Below are 18,377 nucleotides of genomic sequence, written 5' to 3' on the forward strand. Positions count from 1 at the left end.
CATCTTTGAGGAGGAAATTATTTTAACTGAACTTACGTTGAATCAGTGTCTTTTTCTTTCTTCCGTATACCAAAAGCCTTCCTTGTTCGCTTTTTCAATCCTGTTCAGATAAAAAAATAAAGTTTCTTAGTCTGAGATTAAAGATCAGTCAAGTAACAGAACCATTTGTAAGTGGGATAGTATTAATAAAGTCTAAATGTTCGAAAAATCAACGGGAATGTGCTTTCAGTCAAAATAAAAGAGCAACATTTAGTGAGAAGGTGCTATACAAGCTTAAGGTCTGGTTCATTGTTCATGCACATTATAGGTCTGATTAAAAATAGTGAATCCATGATAATATTTATATGATTATCCACATCTGGAAATCAAAAAGAACAAACTGTTTCTCTCGAAAATTGTTTCTTTTACAGAGGTATTATCATTTTTCATAACCAGAAACTCCACACTCATCAAGAGCGTTGTCTAAGTGAACAGAACTGCAATCTACTTGGCTGTGAGACCATCACTGCCAAGTTCAACAAGCCCTCACTTGATGTCCACACGTGTGCACTGGAGAACGGTAAGGAATAGAAAACCTCACAATTTAAAGCACTAGGTTTATTTTTTAAAAAAGGGATAGAATTGAAAAATAAGAAGTTATGCCCAATCTGCACTGAACCTTGGTTACTCACTTAAGAGTACCGTGTACCGTTCTGGTTGCCATTTTCCACAAAGGATGCAGAGCTACTGGAGGGGGCTCAGGGAAGCTTCACAAGGACAAGGCCACCAGTATGCAAGAAGGTCACCAAGAAATCCAACAGGGAATTCAGAAGAAACTTCTTTACCCAAAGAGTAGTGAGAGCGTGGAACTTGCCAACCACAGGGAATAATTGAAGTAAATAATATAGGTGCATTTAAGGGGAAGTTAGATTAGCAACTGAGAAAGAAGGGAATAGATGGTTATAATAGATGGCTTGAATGAAGAAAGATCAGTGGTGGTTTGAGTGTAAAGTAACGGCAAATGGGTTGGGCTGTGTGGCCTGCTTCTGTGCCATACATACCATGTAATCCAATGTAAAAAAATACTTTAAGATATTGATAGAAATTGACTTTTCTAATCAACTATAACCATGAGATTAAGGAGAGATGATAGAGGTTTCATTGAGAACTCATTCAGAATAATTAACGATAATCATATTAAGCATTACTTCAGTGCAACAAATAGCTGGGAGCCCACTAAGGGTTAATCCAGATAATACTCTCTAATTTTTCTTAAGGTTTCACATTTTGCAAGCCACTCGAGACTGCGAGGTCATTGACGTCAACTAGTTAAAAGGCTCCATTGTATGATTTTTTTAAAAACTGGGCGGCTGTCCAGTACGAGTAGTCCCGTTTCTACGGAAACAGCCAGTCTAGAGATATAATTTCTTAGCGAAAACTGTGTTTTTCTATTTAATGATAGATACAGGTGTGGATAATTTGGAAAATTGGCAAACAATGGTATGGGAAAGTGGAACCAAGATATTCAAATACATACAGTTCTTAAAATTGATAGACAGACAGTTTGGCCGGATTGAGTGAATTATAGAACATAGAACATAGAACAGTACAGCACAGAACAGGCCCTTCGGCCCTCGATGTTGTGCCGAACAATGATCACCCTACTTAAACCCACGTAACCCGTATCCCAACAATCCCCCCCATTAACCTTACACTACGGGCAATTTAGCATGGCCAATCCACCTAACCCGCACATCTTTGGACTGTGGGAGGAAACCGGAGCACCCGGAGGAAACCCACGCACACACGGGGAGGACGTGCAGACTCCACACAGACAGTGACCCAGCCGGGAATCGAACCTGGGACCCTGGAGCTGTGAAGCATTGATGCTAACCACCATGCTACCGTGAGGCTATAACTAATTATAAATTAGTTAAAGCCAATCAGAAGTAAAAAGGCCAGACCTTAAGATAATAATCTCCTTAAGAATCACTTACCAGGAACCAGAATCACTCTATCTATATTTCTGAAACCTATGCCTTTGCTGCTTGCTTTTGCTAATCACCATCATTCTTTTGTTTAAATCACGTAGTTATTTTATACTGTGTATTATGATTTGAAGAATTACCACGATCTGTAATCAAATGAAAACTCAACCACTGTTTTCGCTAAAGACAATCAATTTGAATGGCTTGCTGCAGGGCTAGTCGGAACTTCCTATATGTTGTATTGAAAATAAAGTTACCAGTGGCACAGCTGAAAAATAAAGTACTAGTGGACTTTGCCAAAAAGCACAGACTTGGGGCGAAACTCTCCCGTCCCCGGCGGGGGCGGGGGGTCCCAGCGTAGCGGAGTGGCGCCAACCACTCCGGCATCGGGCCTCCCTAAAGGTGCGGAGAATTCCGTACCTTTAGGGACTAAGCCCGCGCCGGAGTGGCTCCCGCTCCGCCGACTGGCGCTAAAACCAGCGCCAATGGCCTTTGGCGCTACGCCGATCGGCGTCGGGGCTGGCCGAAAGGCCTTCGCCGGTCGGCGTGAGTCCGCGCATGCCCCAGAGCATCAGCGGCCGCTGACGTCACCACTGGCGCATGCGCGGTGGAGGCAGTCTCTTCCGCCTCCGCCATGGTGGAGGCCGTAGCGGAAGAAAAAGTGTTCCCCCAAGGCACTGGCCCGCCTGCCGATCGGTGGGCCCCGATCACAGGCCAGGCCATCGTGGGGGCACCCCCCGGGGTCTGATCACCCCACGCTCCCCCCAGGACCCCGCTCGCGGCGCCAATCCCGCCGACACAGAGGTGGTTTAAACCACGTCGGCAGGAGTGGCCAGACAGCGGCGGGACTTCGGCCCATCGCGGCCGGGGAATCGCCGCGGGGGCACGCCGATCATCAGGGCGCGATTCCCGCTCCCGCCGATTCCCAGGTGGTGGAGAATTCCAGCCACGGTGGGGGCGGGATTTACGCCGGCCCCGGGCGATTCCCCGACCCTGCGGGGGGTCGGAGAATTCTGCCCTTGATCTCTGTTATTTAGGAACTGAAAAGGGATAACGGATATCCAGGGTTCCGAATAGACGCAGAGATTCATCAGATATGAAAGTCTAACTAGCTAGAATTTTGAACGGGGTAATGAATTATTAAATACTTAGTTGGGTCAGTGGGCGAGAGTGAACCATTACCTGCAGTAGAATGTGGCATCGCAGCACACAGCATCCTCAATTGACTCAAGTATAACAGGGAGGAGATGCTAAACAGATGGCAAAAATATCACTATCTTAAAATGAAGTTGGATTTACTATTACGTACATGCAAGAAAAACATTTCTATTCTCATAGAATTGTTAACGTGATGTAAAAATGCCTTTAACAAAGCAAACAATATTCAAATGTGATTCAAAGAGATATAAACGATACAAAGAGGTATTCAAAGAGGTCTGCATGAAGATAAAAAGGAGACATCAACAGGAGTTACCAAATGCTTTTATTAAAGAGGCAGCTTTTCAGAAACAGCCTCAAAGAGGATGAATTGTAGTGGCAGAGAGTTTAAGGCGTCCCAGACAGTTTTAGACCAGAAATAATGAGGAAAAGAGGGGGCATAAAAGACCTGAGTCAGAGTAACAGGCTGTATGAGGAAGGCTGTGAGGAAGTTACACTAGGGAGTATCATTGCTCAAATCATTGAAGTGATTTTACGTAAAAAATATTATATTATGTTTGAGTTTTGTTTTTTTGAAGGATTCAGAGCCAGTGTAGGTTAGCAAGAAGCAAGTTGAGGAATGAATGGAACTTTTTGCAGAATGGGATATATGGATACGAGCAGCAACGGTTTGGATTGGCTTGTTCATCGAGGATAGATGGAGGCGGGGTGATAGAGGTGAGGAACCACGCAGCAGGATATTGTAATAGCCATATCTGACAAAGCCATCAATAAGTGTTTCTTTAAAAAAAATTTTTAGAGTACCCAATTCATTTTTTTTCAATTAAGGGGCAATTTAGCGTGGCCAATCTACCTACACTGCATATCTTTGGGTTGTAGGGGTGAAACCAACGCAACACGGGGAGAATGTGCAGACTCCACACTGGCAGCGACCCAGAGCTGGGATCGAACTTGGGACCTCGGCGTCATGAGGCAGTAATGCTAACCACTGCGTTGTGCTGCCCAGTAAGTGTTTCCACAGTAACAGACGAAGACCAGTCCAGAGACAGGTGGCATTACTGAAATAAAATATGGTGGAAAATACATGGTCAGAAATTCAGCTCAGGGTTGAACAGAATGCCAAGATTTTGATCAGTCGGATTCAGCCTTGGCAAATTGTTAGGGAATGGATGAAATCGGTGCCATGTGATGGTTTCAATTTTCCCAATACTTAAGTTCAGGATTTTTTTAAATTTTGGGACGTAAGTGTTGCTGTCAAAACCTTCAGCTATCGCCCGTCCCTAAATGCCTTGAAGAAGGTGGTGATGGGTCTTTTTCTTGAATCACTGCAGTTCATGTGGTGAAATTGGTCCAACAATGTTATTAGGTCGGGAGTGCCAGGATTTTGACCCAGCAACAATGCAGAGCTGGTGATATATGGGTATGTCAGTAAAGTGCATTCTTTCCAGGGGAACTTGAAGGTAATGATATTCCTCAGGGTGGTGGAGGTCACAGATTTGAAAGATGTTTGATGAAGAAGCCTTGGTGAGGTGTAATTTGCAGCTTATCGAGGGTTGGATATCAGCAGTGTTTGAGCACAGAAGCGTGGGAGCTCAAGAGAGGTGGAACTGTGCATTGTCGCTGTACGTACGGAAGTTGGCCCAACCCCTGTAGGTTATGTTAATTACATTTAGCCGGAATGTGGTATTTCTTCACACGCAAAGACAACAATTGTGGAATTAATACAGGAGATGCCTCTTAAAGGCATTTTTCAGAAATTGGAAGGGAACGTGGACCAACCAGTATGTACCAAATTAAACATTTGTTTTATATTTTGCATCATGTATTACTAGCACATTCATATAAACTGCGCAAACGCGTTCCTTCGCTAAAATTACAATACGCAAAGGGATACATGTTCTGAGGAATTAATAAGGGGTCATATCCACTCTCTGGCAGAGCAGAGAACCCAGTGCTTAACCATAGAGGAACTTCCAACACACAATTGTCATTGCCCACCCTTGGAGAAAGCAATATCCCAGATACAGACACTGTCCTATCAGTATTTAGAGAGGAGAATAGGTAGGGTTGCGTGAAGCATAGGTCACTGAAGTTGAGATTTAGAAAAAGGTTCTGAGGGCAGCAACTACAATGCAAAGGCCATGTATATTGAATGCCCTTTATGAGCTGCACTGGGGTACGGATCCTTGAAGCACCATTTTCCAGTAGAAGGTGTTACAATACATAATGATTCCACATGCATAATAATGCAAGAGATGGGTGAACAAATCAGCCTGTACTTCAATCTAACATTTAGCAGTGTTCAAGACCAGTGGCAATCTTTTTAAAGCAAGCCATTATTGAAACAATACAGAAGTCTCAGGAATACTCAACATTGTTGTCATGGATACTTTGAGTTCAAAAATCCAAAAAGCAGTGAAGGCTGGCTGTGACTCATTTGGACAATGCTAACTGTCAAATGCAAGGGAAGGATTTAATGACTGCACGGAGGGTCACTAATCTCACTTAGACAGGTCAGTGGGCATCTTAATGAGATGGTTCGTAGCACTGGCATGTATGGAGAAGCACACAAGTCATAAAGCAATTGTAATCGGAATAGAAGTTCTCTATTTCTAGAGAAGGGAGAGGGAGGGAAATAAACATGGGACCTCCAGCATAAACTCAGAAATGAAATGAGTCGAAATCATGAACAGTGCAAAATAGATTAAAAGGAATAATGGGGGCATCGAGAAAGAATGGGTAGACAGAGAGAGACAGGTCGGAAAAAGAGGCGGTAAATGAGTCGAGAGAAAAATAAATGAACGATAGGAAAATTAATAAACAAGTCAAGAGAGAAAATAACAGGGAAAAGGATATGTAACAGTGAGGAAAAACTTGTATGAGGCATACACAGGGTTTAATATTACCCTCAATGACACACGAGTGGAAGAGAATTGGGATATAGTTACAGAACAGGGATACAGGTTTGAGGAAAAATAAATCAGCATGAGGAACACCTGAAAAGAAATCAAATGGTGACCCGATAGTGCTAACCTTTCCTACTTTGATCTAATAAGAACATAAGAACTAGGAGCAGGAGTAGGCCATCTGGCCCCTCGAGCCTGCTCCGCCATTCAATTAGATCATGGCTGATCTTTTGTGGACTCAGCTCCACTTTCCGGCCCGAACACCATAACCCTTAATCCCTTTATTCTTCAAAAAACTATCTATCTTTACCTTAAAAACATGTAATGAAGGAGCCTCAACTGCTTCACTGGGCAAGGAATTCCATAGATTCACAACCCTTTGGGTGAAGAAGTTCCTCCTAAACTCAGTCCTAAATCTACTTCCCCTTATTTTGAGGCTATGTCCCCTAGTTCTGCTGTCACCCGCCAGTGGAAACAACCTGCCCGCATCTATCCTATCTATTCCCTTCATAATTTTAAATGTTTCTATAAGATCTCCCCTCATCCTTCTAAATTCCAACGAGTACAGTCCCAATCTACTCAACCTCTCCTCATAATCCAACCCCTTCAGCTCTGGGATTAACCTAGTGAATCTCCTCTGCACACCCTCCAGCGCCAGTACGTCCTTTCTCAAGTAAGACCAAAACTGAACACAATACTCCAGGTGTGGCCGCACTAACACCTTATACAATTGCAACATAACCTCCCTAGTCTTAAACTCCATCCCTCTAGCAATGAAGGACAAAATTCCATTTGCCTTCTTAATCACCTGTTGCACTTGTAAACCAACCTTCTGTGACTCATGCACTAGCACACCCATGTCTCTCTGAACAGCGGCATGCTTTAATATTTTATCGTTTAAATAATAATCCCGTTTGCTGTTATTCCTACCAAAATGGATAACCTCACATTTGTCAACATTGTATTCCATCTGCCAGACCCGAGCCCATTCACTTAACCTATCCAAATCCCTCTGCAGACTTCCAGTATCCTCTGCACTTTTCGCTTTACCACTCATCTTAGTGTCATCTGCAAACTTGGACACATTGCACTTGGTCCCCAACTCCAAATCATCTATGTAAATTGTGAACAATTGTGGGCCCAACACGGATCCCTGAGGGACACCACTAGCTACTGATTGCCAACCAGAGAAACACCCATTTATCCCAACTCTTTGCTTTCTATTAATTAACCAATCCTCTATCCATGCTACTACTTTACCCTTAATGCCATGCATCTTTATCTTATGCAGCAACCTTTTGTGTGGCACCTTACCAAAGGCTTTCTGGAAATCCAGATATACCACACCCATCGGCTCCCTGTTATCTACTGCACTGGTAATGTCCTCAAAAAATTCCACTAAATTAGTTAGGCATGACCTGCCCTTTACGAACCCATGCTGCGTCTGTCTGCCCAATGGGACAATTTCTATCCAGATGTCTCGCAATTTTTTCCTTGATGACAGATTCCAGCATCTTCCCTACTACCGAAGTTAAGCTCACTGGCCTATAATTTCCTGCTTTCTGCCTACCTCCTTTTTTAAACAGTAGCGTCACGTTTGCTAATTTCCAATCCACCGGGACCACCCCAGAGTCTAGTGAATTTCGGTAAATTATCACTAGTGCATCTGCAATTTCCCTAGCCATCTCTTTTAGCACTCTGGAATGCATTCCATCAGGGCCAGGAGACTTGTCTACCTTTAGCCCCATTAGCTTGCCCATCACTCCCTCCTTAGTGATAACAATCCTCTCAAGGTCCTCACCTGTCATAGCCTCATTTCTATCAGTCGCTGGCATGTTATTTGTGTCTTCCACTGTGAAGACCGACCCAAAAAACCTGTTCAGTTCCTCAGCCATTTCCTCATTTCCCATTATTAAAACTCCCTTCTCATCCTCTAAAGGACCAATATTTACCTTAGCCACTCTTTTTTGTCTTATATATTTGTAAAAACTTTTACTGTCTGTTTTTATATTCTGAGCAAGTTTACTCTCATACTCTATCTTACTCTTCTTTATAGCTTTTTTAGTAGCTTTCTGTTGCCCCCTAAAGATTTCCCAGTCCTCTAATCTCCCAGCAATCTTTGCCACTTTATATGCTTTTTCCTTCAATTTGATACTCTCCCTTATTTCCTTAGTATCCACGGTCGATTTTCCCTCTTTCTTCCGTCCTTCCTTTTTGTTGAAATAAACCTTTGCTGAGCACTGTAGGCTATTTTCTATAATTCCATTAATCTGCTATCGGGTATTAAAAAGAAAACAAATATTGGTGTAATTACTTCACCAAATACTGAAATATTTCTATTTAACACTGCAGAAGGGATTAATCGATTAACAGAGAACATATGATCGCTATAGCTTGTTCATATTACCTGCAGCATTACTCCCCTGTGAACTTTCCCCACTTATTTCTCAAGTTCCAAAATTACCTACATTCCCTGCTTGCTAGTTCTCACTTTGTTAAAATCATGACTCATTAATTCTGTTTTCCTTTAACTCCATTACATGCCCTACAACCATACTCCTACAGTCGACAGTTAATAAAACCAAAGATTAGTGTCAATAACTCTTTATTTTATCCTATCTTCTCTTTGACCTTAAGTCATGTGTTGAACTAATTCTCTTTCTAGCTCTCAATGACAGCACTGACAAGGTTGTTTACTACTAAGAAAGTGTGTCTACCAGCTTTAAATATACTAATCCTCTGCTCATCAGTTGTGTGTGAATGTGCCAACTTATCACTGCTGTTTCAACTGCATTAAATTCTTGATCCTGAAAGAACGTGACTCGCAATACTTTGTCAGCAAGCCACTTCATGTTAAAGCTAAAAGAGGTAGGGTAAATAAGAATTTATATTCGATAGTTACGAACAGCATATAAATAAATTATCATCATCAACCTACTTGCTTCAATGGGTTCTTGGAGCTTAAAGAGTCATCTCTCCACAAGTTGGTTGCTAATCTGCACCCGGTAAAATAATCTCAGCAAAGATATCAGTCTTTCACATTGCAGCCTGAAATGCAAGGACCATGTCCTGGCTTTATCAACAACCTTCTGCAGGTTGATGATGCAAGACAACTGCGATTGACAAAGAACATACAGGGTTCAATGTGGACATTACTATGCTGCACAAAACTAGGCTTGCTCAAAGTGGATCCTGTATTATTCCTCGTGTCTGAATAAAGTGCGTACTCTTACAGTTGAAGTAGATGCTTTATTTGTATGAGTTCGTTCTCTCTCCAGTTCTTATACTATGTTACATCTGAGCTGCCTGTCTGTATCCTGCTCACCAGCTGCCATTCCTGTGAAGTGTCTTGACTTCCTGCCCCTTGTGTATATACAGTGATGCATATCAATACATTCCCCTTTGTTCTTTTTACATGTTTTCTGTACTTTGTCGAAGAAAATTATACCAAACAGGTAGATAAATGATGATTATGTACAAGTTGTGATGATATTGATTATTATACAAAGCCAATTAATATTTATGAGTCCAACTTTATCAACAGGATTCTCTCGTACTCGACGGGGCAGGGGGTCCCGGAGGGACGGAGTGGCGTGAACCACTCCAGCGTCGGCCCGCGCCAAAGGTGCGGAATCCTCCGCACCTTCAGGGGCCAGGCCGGCGCCGGAGTGGTTTGCGCCCCGCCGGCTGGTGTGGAAGGCCTTTGGCACCATGCCAGCCAGGGCCGAAGGGTCTCCCCCAGCCGGCGCGGGTCCGCACATGTGCAGGAGGGTCAGTGGCTGCTGACGTCATCCCCGCGCATGCGCGGGGGGGGGGGGGGGTTCACCTACGCGTCAGCCATCACAGACGTTGATACCACCGATGCGTAGGAAAAGAGTGCCCCTACGGCACAGGCCCGCCCGCGGATCGGTGGGCCCCGATCACGGGCCAGGCCACCGTGCGGGCACCCTCCCCCGAGGCCAGATCGCCCCGCCCCCCCGGACCCCTCCCACGCCGCCAGGTCCCGCCGGTAGATACCTAGTCTGATCTACGCCGGCGGGACTGGCATAGAACCAGTGGGACTTCGGCCCATCGCGGGTCGGAGAATTGCCAGGGGGGGCCGCTATGAGCGGCCGCCGACCGCTCCGCGGCGCAATTCCCTCCCCGCCAAATCTCTGGTGCCGGAGAATTCGGCGGCCGTGGGATTCACGCCGCCCTCCCCCCGGCGATTCTCTGACCCGGCGGGGGGTCGGAGAGTCCCGCCCTGTGAATTTGTTCGGTTGAGTTTTTTTTTCCTGTTGTTGACGTGGTGATGTTGATATTGTAATTTCTTTGTGAATATTGTCAGTGTTCTTGCTTTTAAGTTAGCAACAAATCATCACCAAGGTGTTCGAATGGTTGAACCACTGATGTTGACTGACGTGGACTTTTTTCTGTGCTTGTGGTATCCATTTACTGTGTCATCTGCCTTCAAAGCTAGTGCGCTTGTTTGTTCCGGGGCAAATGTGAATTTGTGAGATTCGTTGTCATGCCATGGTGTGTTTGAAGTCTTGTCATTGTTTTGGAGTGTGCTGTTGCATTATCCTTCATGTGCAGAGTTGTACCTTGTTGTTGCGCTTGGAGTTTTTGTTGTTCTTGTTGCGCTTAATGACTGTTCGGTGTGGATAATTTGAGTAATTAGCAAATGTATTAGTGTCAGTGTCCTTTGTGGTTCCTGATGTTTCATTGAGTGTTTCTTCTTGTGGATTGTGAGAATGATCTGATGTTGCATTGATCTTGCTGACATCAGTCATTTGTGGTGGATTTGAGTCCTCTTCTTTGCTTCCTTGTTGCTCCTCTTCTGGAGTCATTTCTGGTTCATTTGAATTATCTTTGGTTTCTTGGTGCTCCTCTTCTGGAGTCAAAATTTCATTTTCTTGTGGGTAGTTTAGAGTAGATGAGGGTTCAATTGATGCAGTCTCACTAGGCTCATGAGTGGTGGCGCTTTGATTGTCAAGTTCTTTTGTACAGACGAGCTGAGATCTGTCAGTCTCACTGTGATCTTGCACATCTTGTATGGGAATTGTGATTTCTTCGTCTCACAAGTAGACGTAGATTGTCGTCTTGTTGATTATGAGAGCTTGGTAAACTTTCATAGTCTGCTTCTGGTTGCTCAGATAAGGTTGATAGACCTTCATGATCTTGTTCATGCATGGATTTTGCTCTGGACTCTTTAGTTGCTTCCATTTTGGAGTCTGTCAATGAACTCTCTGTGGAGGCTTGCGTCGCTCTCTGTGTGGAGTCATGCAGTGTTCTCTCTGTGGAGTCGATATGTGCTCTCTCAACGGAGTTGTTCAGTACTCGCTGTATGGCGTCATTTTTTTCTTGGGTATGTGACAGGTTGCTCTCATCCAGTGTGTCGATGATCTGCCATTACAGCATGGTACTGGATTCATCTACCATGAGGCGTGTCATGTTGAGCTTTTCAACCGCGGCGCTGATGCTTTTCTGATCATCATATACCAACTCAGCCATGTCTGAGTAGTATGTCGGAGTAGTATTTTTCGATAAACAAATCATCTTTATTTGTTTCGGAGCTGTTATTGTCCTCTTCATGTTCAATGAATAAATCATCTTCTTTGGTTTTGGATTTGTCATTGTGCTCTTCACTTTGGGCGGTGCAAACTGCTTGTTCCAGGGTGCTGCGGAGGTTATGTTCAACTGCTGGTAGAAGTTCAGACATTTTTGTGCCTTTTGAGGTTAAATTTGTTGGTTTTGTGCCTTTAAAACTCTTATTTTTAATTTTCGGGCCGTGTTGCTTTAAGTGGGCGTGGTTCGAGTCATCTGACGTCATGAAACTCATGACGTAAAGTGTAGGAATCGATTGTGCATGCGCAGATCCCTCTTTGAATTGTGCGCTCTTTTTGTCCAACTGCGCATGCGCAAGGCCAAACGGTGTTCGATCTTCTTTTGGCTACGCATGCGTGGGTTTCGCATGCGCAGAACAATCTGCGTCCAATACGGTTGTTTCCAACGGCGCATGCGCAGACTCAGATTTGCGTCTTTTGTTCCCCTGGCAGTTTAAAATGTGCCCAAACGCCATTTTAACTTTTTCAGACCCATGGAAAAGAACTTTATCAGCTTTTTTCTCTTGTTAAAAACTTTCTTGCGATCTGCACTTGTCAATCGCGATTTCCAATGTTACACCTTTCTGTTCTGATAATGATTGCTTGAGTTTCATATCACTCAACCCCCGTGCAATTTGGTCTCGGAGCATTGACTGTCTTAAAGCAGCATTGTTACTGATATTACAGTAATCTTCAAATTTTTTTAAAGTATTACTTATAATTTGTTGTTGTCTTCCCCTTTCAAGTAATTAAATCAGTTATATATTTCTCTAGCTTCAAGTCCTGCTAGTAGAAGTGCTATTTTCATTTTTTCTGAGGCCATGTTCAACTTATTAGCTACGATATATAGTTTGAACATTTGTTTAAACATTTTCCATCTATGGCTTAGATTACCGGTTGTTTTCAGCTCCGGTGGAGTTCCGAGTTTCATCGACTCAGCGAAGCCTCCCCACGGACAACTTTTCTTCTGTTTTCAATCTTGCTTTGTCTGCATTTTGTGTAACCTTCTAGTAAGGGTTCTGAAGTCACCTGGTACCATGTATTATTCCTTGTGTCTGAATAAATCTCGTTGTCTTACAGCTGAAGTTGATGCTTTAATTTGTATGAGTTTGTTCTCTCTCCAGCGCTTATACTATGTTACATCTGAGCTGCCTGTCTGTGTCCTGCACACATACACACACACACACATCTCTGGAGCTCCCTCTAGTGGTTACTTAGTTGTAGTGTATTTACATTAACCACTTATGCATATAAAGTGATGCATATCACTACAAATCCTGTAAAGAGAAACACTAATTTAACGGAACATTTCACAGTGTCATTTTAGGCGCAATTAGCGGGGTGTTTCTCGGCAGCCGTGTTGGTAAGATTGCAGCCCGTATTTAAGTGCTGGAAATGAGCCCACACAGGCTTCTTGCTTACTGGCTGTCTCATCGTCCGATTTGCCAGACTTGCACCTCAGCACCTCGCTGCCGGGGAGGGGGGGGCTGCTTTTAAACCTTCCCTCACAACTTACCTCAGTCAACACACAAGCATGGCAGCGTGCAGACCTGCTCCTCGCTTTGGGGAAGGTGACCTCAAAAGGTTTACCGACGCTGTTGATGCGAGACATGACAGCCTGTTCCTGGATGGGGTCGGAGGATCAGCAGCAGGGTCACCAATATCACCTGGGAAGCAGTGGCAGCAGCTGTCAGCATGGGCAGCATGTCAAGGAGGACCGCTGTCCAATATCGGAAGACCAACTGCAGCCACCAAGCTGCAAGCGTAATGTACCACCGGTCTCCTGGCATCAGTTCCCCCTTCACCTCTCAACTTCACCCCACTAATCACTGGCTGATACCCCACACCCTCCCTACATTTGATCTTCATGCTTGCTTCTCAGGACTCACAGGCACCCATCAGCACAATCCCTTCATGTCCAGGTGTAGTGCCCACATATGCCACCTGCTATAACCCCCCCCCCCCCCCCCCCCGACCCAACAAGCACGCAGTTCACAAAGCCCTCTCTTTAACCCCACAGGAGAAGATAGCCCATAATAAGTGGGAAGAGTAAGAAGTCTCATGGAGACCACAGGGCCTATGGGCACTGTAAGGGAGGAGGAAGCGCTGGAGGCCAACCCGGGGCCTGCTACCAAGGAGACGACGGCGGTCCTGAGTTCTTCTGAATCCCCCCTTCCTGACACATCTCAAGGGCACAGGGCAGAACACGATGATGCCTGTGACACCAGCAAGTCAGCCGGGGCCCTTCAGCTCCAAGCCCTCCAGAGGATGTCTCACCAAGGGCATCAAAGACCACAGGGCGTAGAAAGCAACAGACTGCCCCCACCTCTGACATGCATCCTGGGTACACACCTCAATGTAGCAGTAGACCACAAAAGATCAAGAGAGGGGATCACCGAGTCAGTATTGGACGGAGAGTGCACTATCTGTAGCTAGGGGAAACGGAACTGTCATATGTTCACTGTTAAAACATGTAACACCATAGGTGAAGCCCTGTCATGTTAATCTTCACAGCTGGCCTGCCTGCATTCCCATCCCTTGTTGCCCTCTGCTATACCCATCCCCCTGCACCCGGGCACAGTTTGCCCAAGATCAAACACCCCCGATGCAGACCCCGTTCAGAGGAGGAATGCGAGTGCGCTTTGAGCAGAAAGACAGGAGCCAGGAATCTGAGAAAGAATTCCCCTTCTTTCAGGCTACGGAAAAGGAAGGAAACAGCAACAGCAGGCTCCAGGCATTTGCAGCCACCAGCAAGCAGCAAACACAACCCGCAGCTGTGAAGTGCTCTCACAACTAACAAGACCAATTCCTCATTAGAAATACTCTTCAGCTACAAAGCTAGAGGCTGCTTACAGTTAAGGGAGTTAAAGTGACCTTCAGCGCAGAACCATGAACAGGGCTCTGACCTGGAAGTGTTTGGTAGGGCAGACAGGCAGCAGCTGTAGTTGCCGCCATTGTGAGTATCCACAATATTTAAAGGTGGCTTGAAGGCCTCACAGACGCAGATCCCCCCCCCCCCCCCCCACCGGCCCAGGGGTGACACCCAACCTGGAACCCTTCAGCCTGCCCAACGAAGCCCAACCCCGCTGAGGGGACTGCTCCCCCCCCCCCCCCCCCCCCCCCCCCCCCCGCGCCAAGCCGAGCACTGGGCCAGCAACTTCAGTGCCCTTGAGCTGCATGCCAGGCAATGAAAATGGCAACTCAGCTCCTCACTCCCTCTCGGCAACCATTGTGCCAGGTTCACGTCTTTAAAATGACATTCCCGCTGGGGAGCTGGTTAATTCCTAGAAGGCCGCTGCATTCGGCGTCAATCTCGCGAATGAGATGGAAATGAATGCAGATGAGGATTAATTATACGCTCGGCAAATTTGGGCAAGATTCGGAACTTGCCACCGCAAGTGGGCCGTTTCGATAGCAAACTGATTCGCGCCCGGCACAAATCTCAATTTTGGCTTTTCTCTCTATTTAACTAGCATGTCCAGATCTGCGTTGGGTGCAATTCAGTGGTTAAATCATGCCTTGAATGTATTTCCAACAGGGAAAATCTCAAGAGGTAACACATGAGCATGGGACTTTCACAGTCCAGAAACACTGGACTCGTGATGAATGACCTCCCCACAGAAGTGAGACTTCTTACTCTTCCCTTGTCAACCAGCCTGGCCCAGTTAATCTGATGTGCATCTATAATCTGACACTCACCCCTGCCCCAAATGACAAAAATGAATTCTATGAGGCAGTTGTCACTGCTATCAGCAGAATTCTCAGCACTGAGGGACTGTATCTTCTAGGCGGGGTCAATGCAAGGGTGTCTGCCGACTACACAGCTTGACCAATGTGCCCAGGGCACCAGGGAATCGGCAAGATGAACAAGAATGGACAGAGATGTCTAGATTTAGTTGCTCCCATGAACTCTATGAAACGAACAGCTATTTCCAAACCAAGCCATGCCACAAGGTGTCCAGGAGACATCGGAGTTCATGCCATTGGCACCAGCTAGATCTCATCATCAGCTGACATACCACGCTCAACAGCACCTTCATCAATTGTAATTGTCACAATATTGACCATTCCTTGGTGTGCAACAAGATTAGGCTTCTGACTAATGGTTTGAGGCTTATTAGACTGAAATGGAACCAGTTATTGCAGCCAAGAGGAGAGCACTCATGATTTACAAGAAGGTCACTCTCAAGAGCTGTCAGAATCAAGTCTCAGTAAATTGCTCAGTGATGTGCCAATCATACTGGTTGAAATTCTGCAACAGCATCCAATTGGTCACTGAATCTGGGGGTGCTAGAAGGAAGAATGAAGGAATCAGGAAAGCAACAGGCCCAGCAGCAACCAAATCAGCTCACCTGAGGTCAAAGACAGGGATCATCACTGAACCCAGCAAACAGATCGAAAGAATTGGGAATTCTTCCAAATTCTATGCAACAGAGAAAATCGCCACTGAAGATGCTCTTAGTGCCATTTCAGGTTTTCCAGCCATAGAGGAGTTGGATAGTGAGCGTATCACAGTAGAGCTCAACAAGGCCACCGACTGTCTAGCCAGCCCCAGGAAATGATGGAATTCCACCTGAAATCATCAGAAGTGGGAGACCAACACTGCTGCACCATCTCCTGTGTCTTTCTGCTGGAAGGAAAGAATTATGCCTCAAGACATTTGTGATGCAAAAGTAGTCACCTTGTACAAATACAACTGGGATCGCAATGACTGTAACAATTACTGAGGCATATCTCCTTGCTAGGTATTGTGGACACAATCTTTGCTCGCATTGCTCTGAGCAGAACTTCTCAGCGGAGACAGACCGCTTTAAACTGCTGCAAAAATAGGCTGCACACCTGGAGACTTGGACATCTTTCCATGAGAACATGCACAGTTTCATCAATTACAATGGAGCATCAACAGATGTTTTCAAAAAAGGCACAGTAAGAAGTCTTACAACACCAGGTTAAAGTCCAACAGGTTTGTTTCAAACACGAGCTTTCGGAGCACGGCTCCTTCTTCAGGTGAAGGAGCCGTGCTCCGAAAGCTCGTGTTTGAAACAAACCTGTTGGACTTTAACCTGGTGTTGTAAGACTTCTTACTGTGCTCACCCCAGTCCAACGCCGGCATCTCCACTTCAAAAAAGGCAGCAGGGTAAAGCAGCTTGTTGACTTCTTGGTGCCAACTCTCTTTGGCATATTTTTCTCCATGCAACAATTGTATGCTTTGGCAAATCAAATAAGGGTGTGCATTTTCATGCCAGGGTTGACGGCAAGCTATTGAACTTGGCAGATTATGTGCCAAGACCAAAGAGTGTGAGTTGCTATTTGCTGTTGATGCCACGCTGGCACCCCATACTAAAGATCACTTGCAAATTAGTTCTCCCAGGCCTGCAAGGTGTTTGGCCTGACAATCAGCATCAGAAAGACCACCAAAGTTATGGGCCAGGACATAGAGCTCCACCTTCCATCAACATCATTAACGACCACACTCTGGAGTCATTGACAGCTTCATATACCTTCATCAGCAAACACCAGCAAACTGTCCCTCGATGCTGAAATCAGCACCAAGTTTACCAAGGGTGCGGCTATCATGATAAAGTTGAGAAGTCAAGTGTGGACAAACAGCAAACTAACCAAAAATGCAAATCTCCATGTGTGCCAGACTTGTGTTCTCAGCAACCAGCACAGAAACTCAGCAGATCTGGCAGCATCTGTGGAGAAACAGTTAATGTTTTGAGTCCGTATCACTCTTCTTCAGAGCCTCAGCAGCCTCCTTTTCAGTAATGAAGTGCGGACGACTTATGCAAGCCAAGAAAAATGGCTGAACAGCTTCCACCTCCACAAATAGAACATAGAACAGTACAGCACAGAACAGGCCCTTCGGCCCTCGATGTTGTGCCGAGCAATGATCACCCTACTTAAACCCACGTAACCCGTATACCCGTAACCCAACAATCCCCCCATTAACCTTACACTACGGGCAATTTAGCATGGCCAATCCACCTAACCCGCACATCTTTGGACTGTGGGAGGAAACCGGAGGACCCGGAGGAAACCCACGCACACACGGGGAGGACGTGCAGACTCCACACAAACAGTGACCCAGCCGGGAATCGAACCTGGGACCCTGGAGCTGTGAAGCATTGATGCTAACCACCATGCTACCGTGAGGCCCCAATGAATAAATGAATACAGTATTGGGAATCTTCTGGAAAAACAAAGTTCTGAATATGGAAATACATCAGCGTGCAGTATGTTTGCCCTCTTGAATCAGCAGACACTCCATGGGCTGGTTCAGGTGAGCCAAATAAATGATGATCACATCCCAAAGCCATGCTCTATGACAACCTTGCTGTTGCTAGGAGGCCAACATGTCAGTGGTACAAGGAATGATGTCTGAAGTGAGATTTCAAGTTGACCAGTACCGAGATGCTGATGTAAGACATCAGTGTTGAGCTCATGCAAGCAGCCAGGAAGGGTATGGAAAAAGCAGAGGACAAAATAAATGACCAGGTAGCAGAAAAGAAAGCAAAACACATCAGCTGACCTTGTGCTAATGTTATTCATTTGTGCCAGCTGTGGAAGGCACTGCCACTCACAAAACAGCTTCTACAGTCACAACAGGCAATGTTCAAAGCCGAATTGTAATAGACTTTGAGCACAATCCATCATCTCCCAAAATGGAAGGGTACCATCAACTATCTGTAAACCTCAGGTTGGATCAAATAGTTGACAGAAAAACACTATTCTCACTCAGATGTGTCACTGGACATCTT

The 18,377-nt window shown here is 45.4% G+C and overlaps 1 protein-coding gene across 6 annotated transcripts in view; it reads right to left on the minus strand.

The window, feature by feature from the left end:
* The window catches only part of sgip1a (SH3GL interacting endocytic adaptor 1a), a 282,072-nt gene that overhangs the window by 194,488 nt on the left and 69,207 nt on the right, over positions 1-18,377 (minus strand). For all 6 annotated transcript variants that reach the window (XR_005460343.1, XM_038794456.1, XM_038794455.1 and 3 more), the window contains exon 3: positions 37-100. Coding sequence is in view for 5 of the 6 variants with exons in the window: in XM_038794456.1 (XP_038650384.1) it covers positions 37-100 (64 nt within the window). In the remaining variant the exon portion in view is untranslated. The remainder of the gene's footprint in view (positions 1-36; positions 101-18,377) is intronic.

Source organism: Scyliorhinus canicula, chromosome 4, assembly GCF_902713615.1.
Source record: "Scyliorhinus canicula chromosome 4, sScyCan1.1, whole genome shotgun sequence".
In the NCBI taxonomy this organism is placed as follows: domain Eukaryota; kingdom Metazoa; phylum Chordata; class Chondrichthyes; order Carcharhiniformes; family Scyliorhinidae; genus Scyliorhinus; species Scyliorhinus canicula.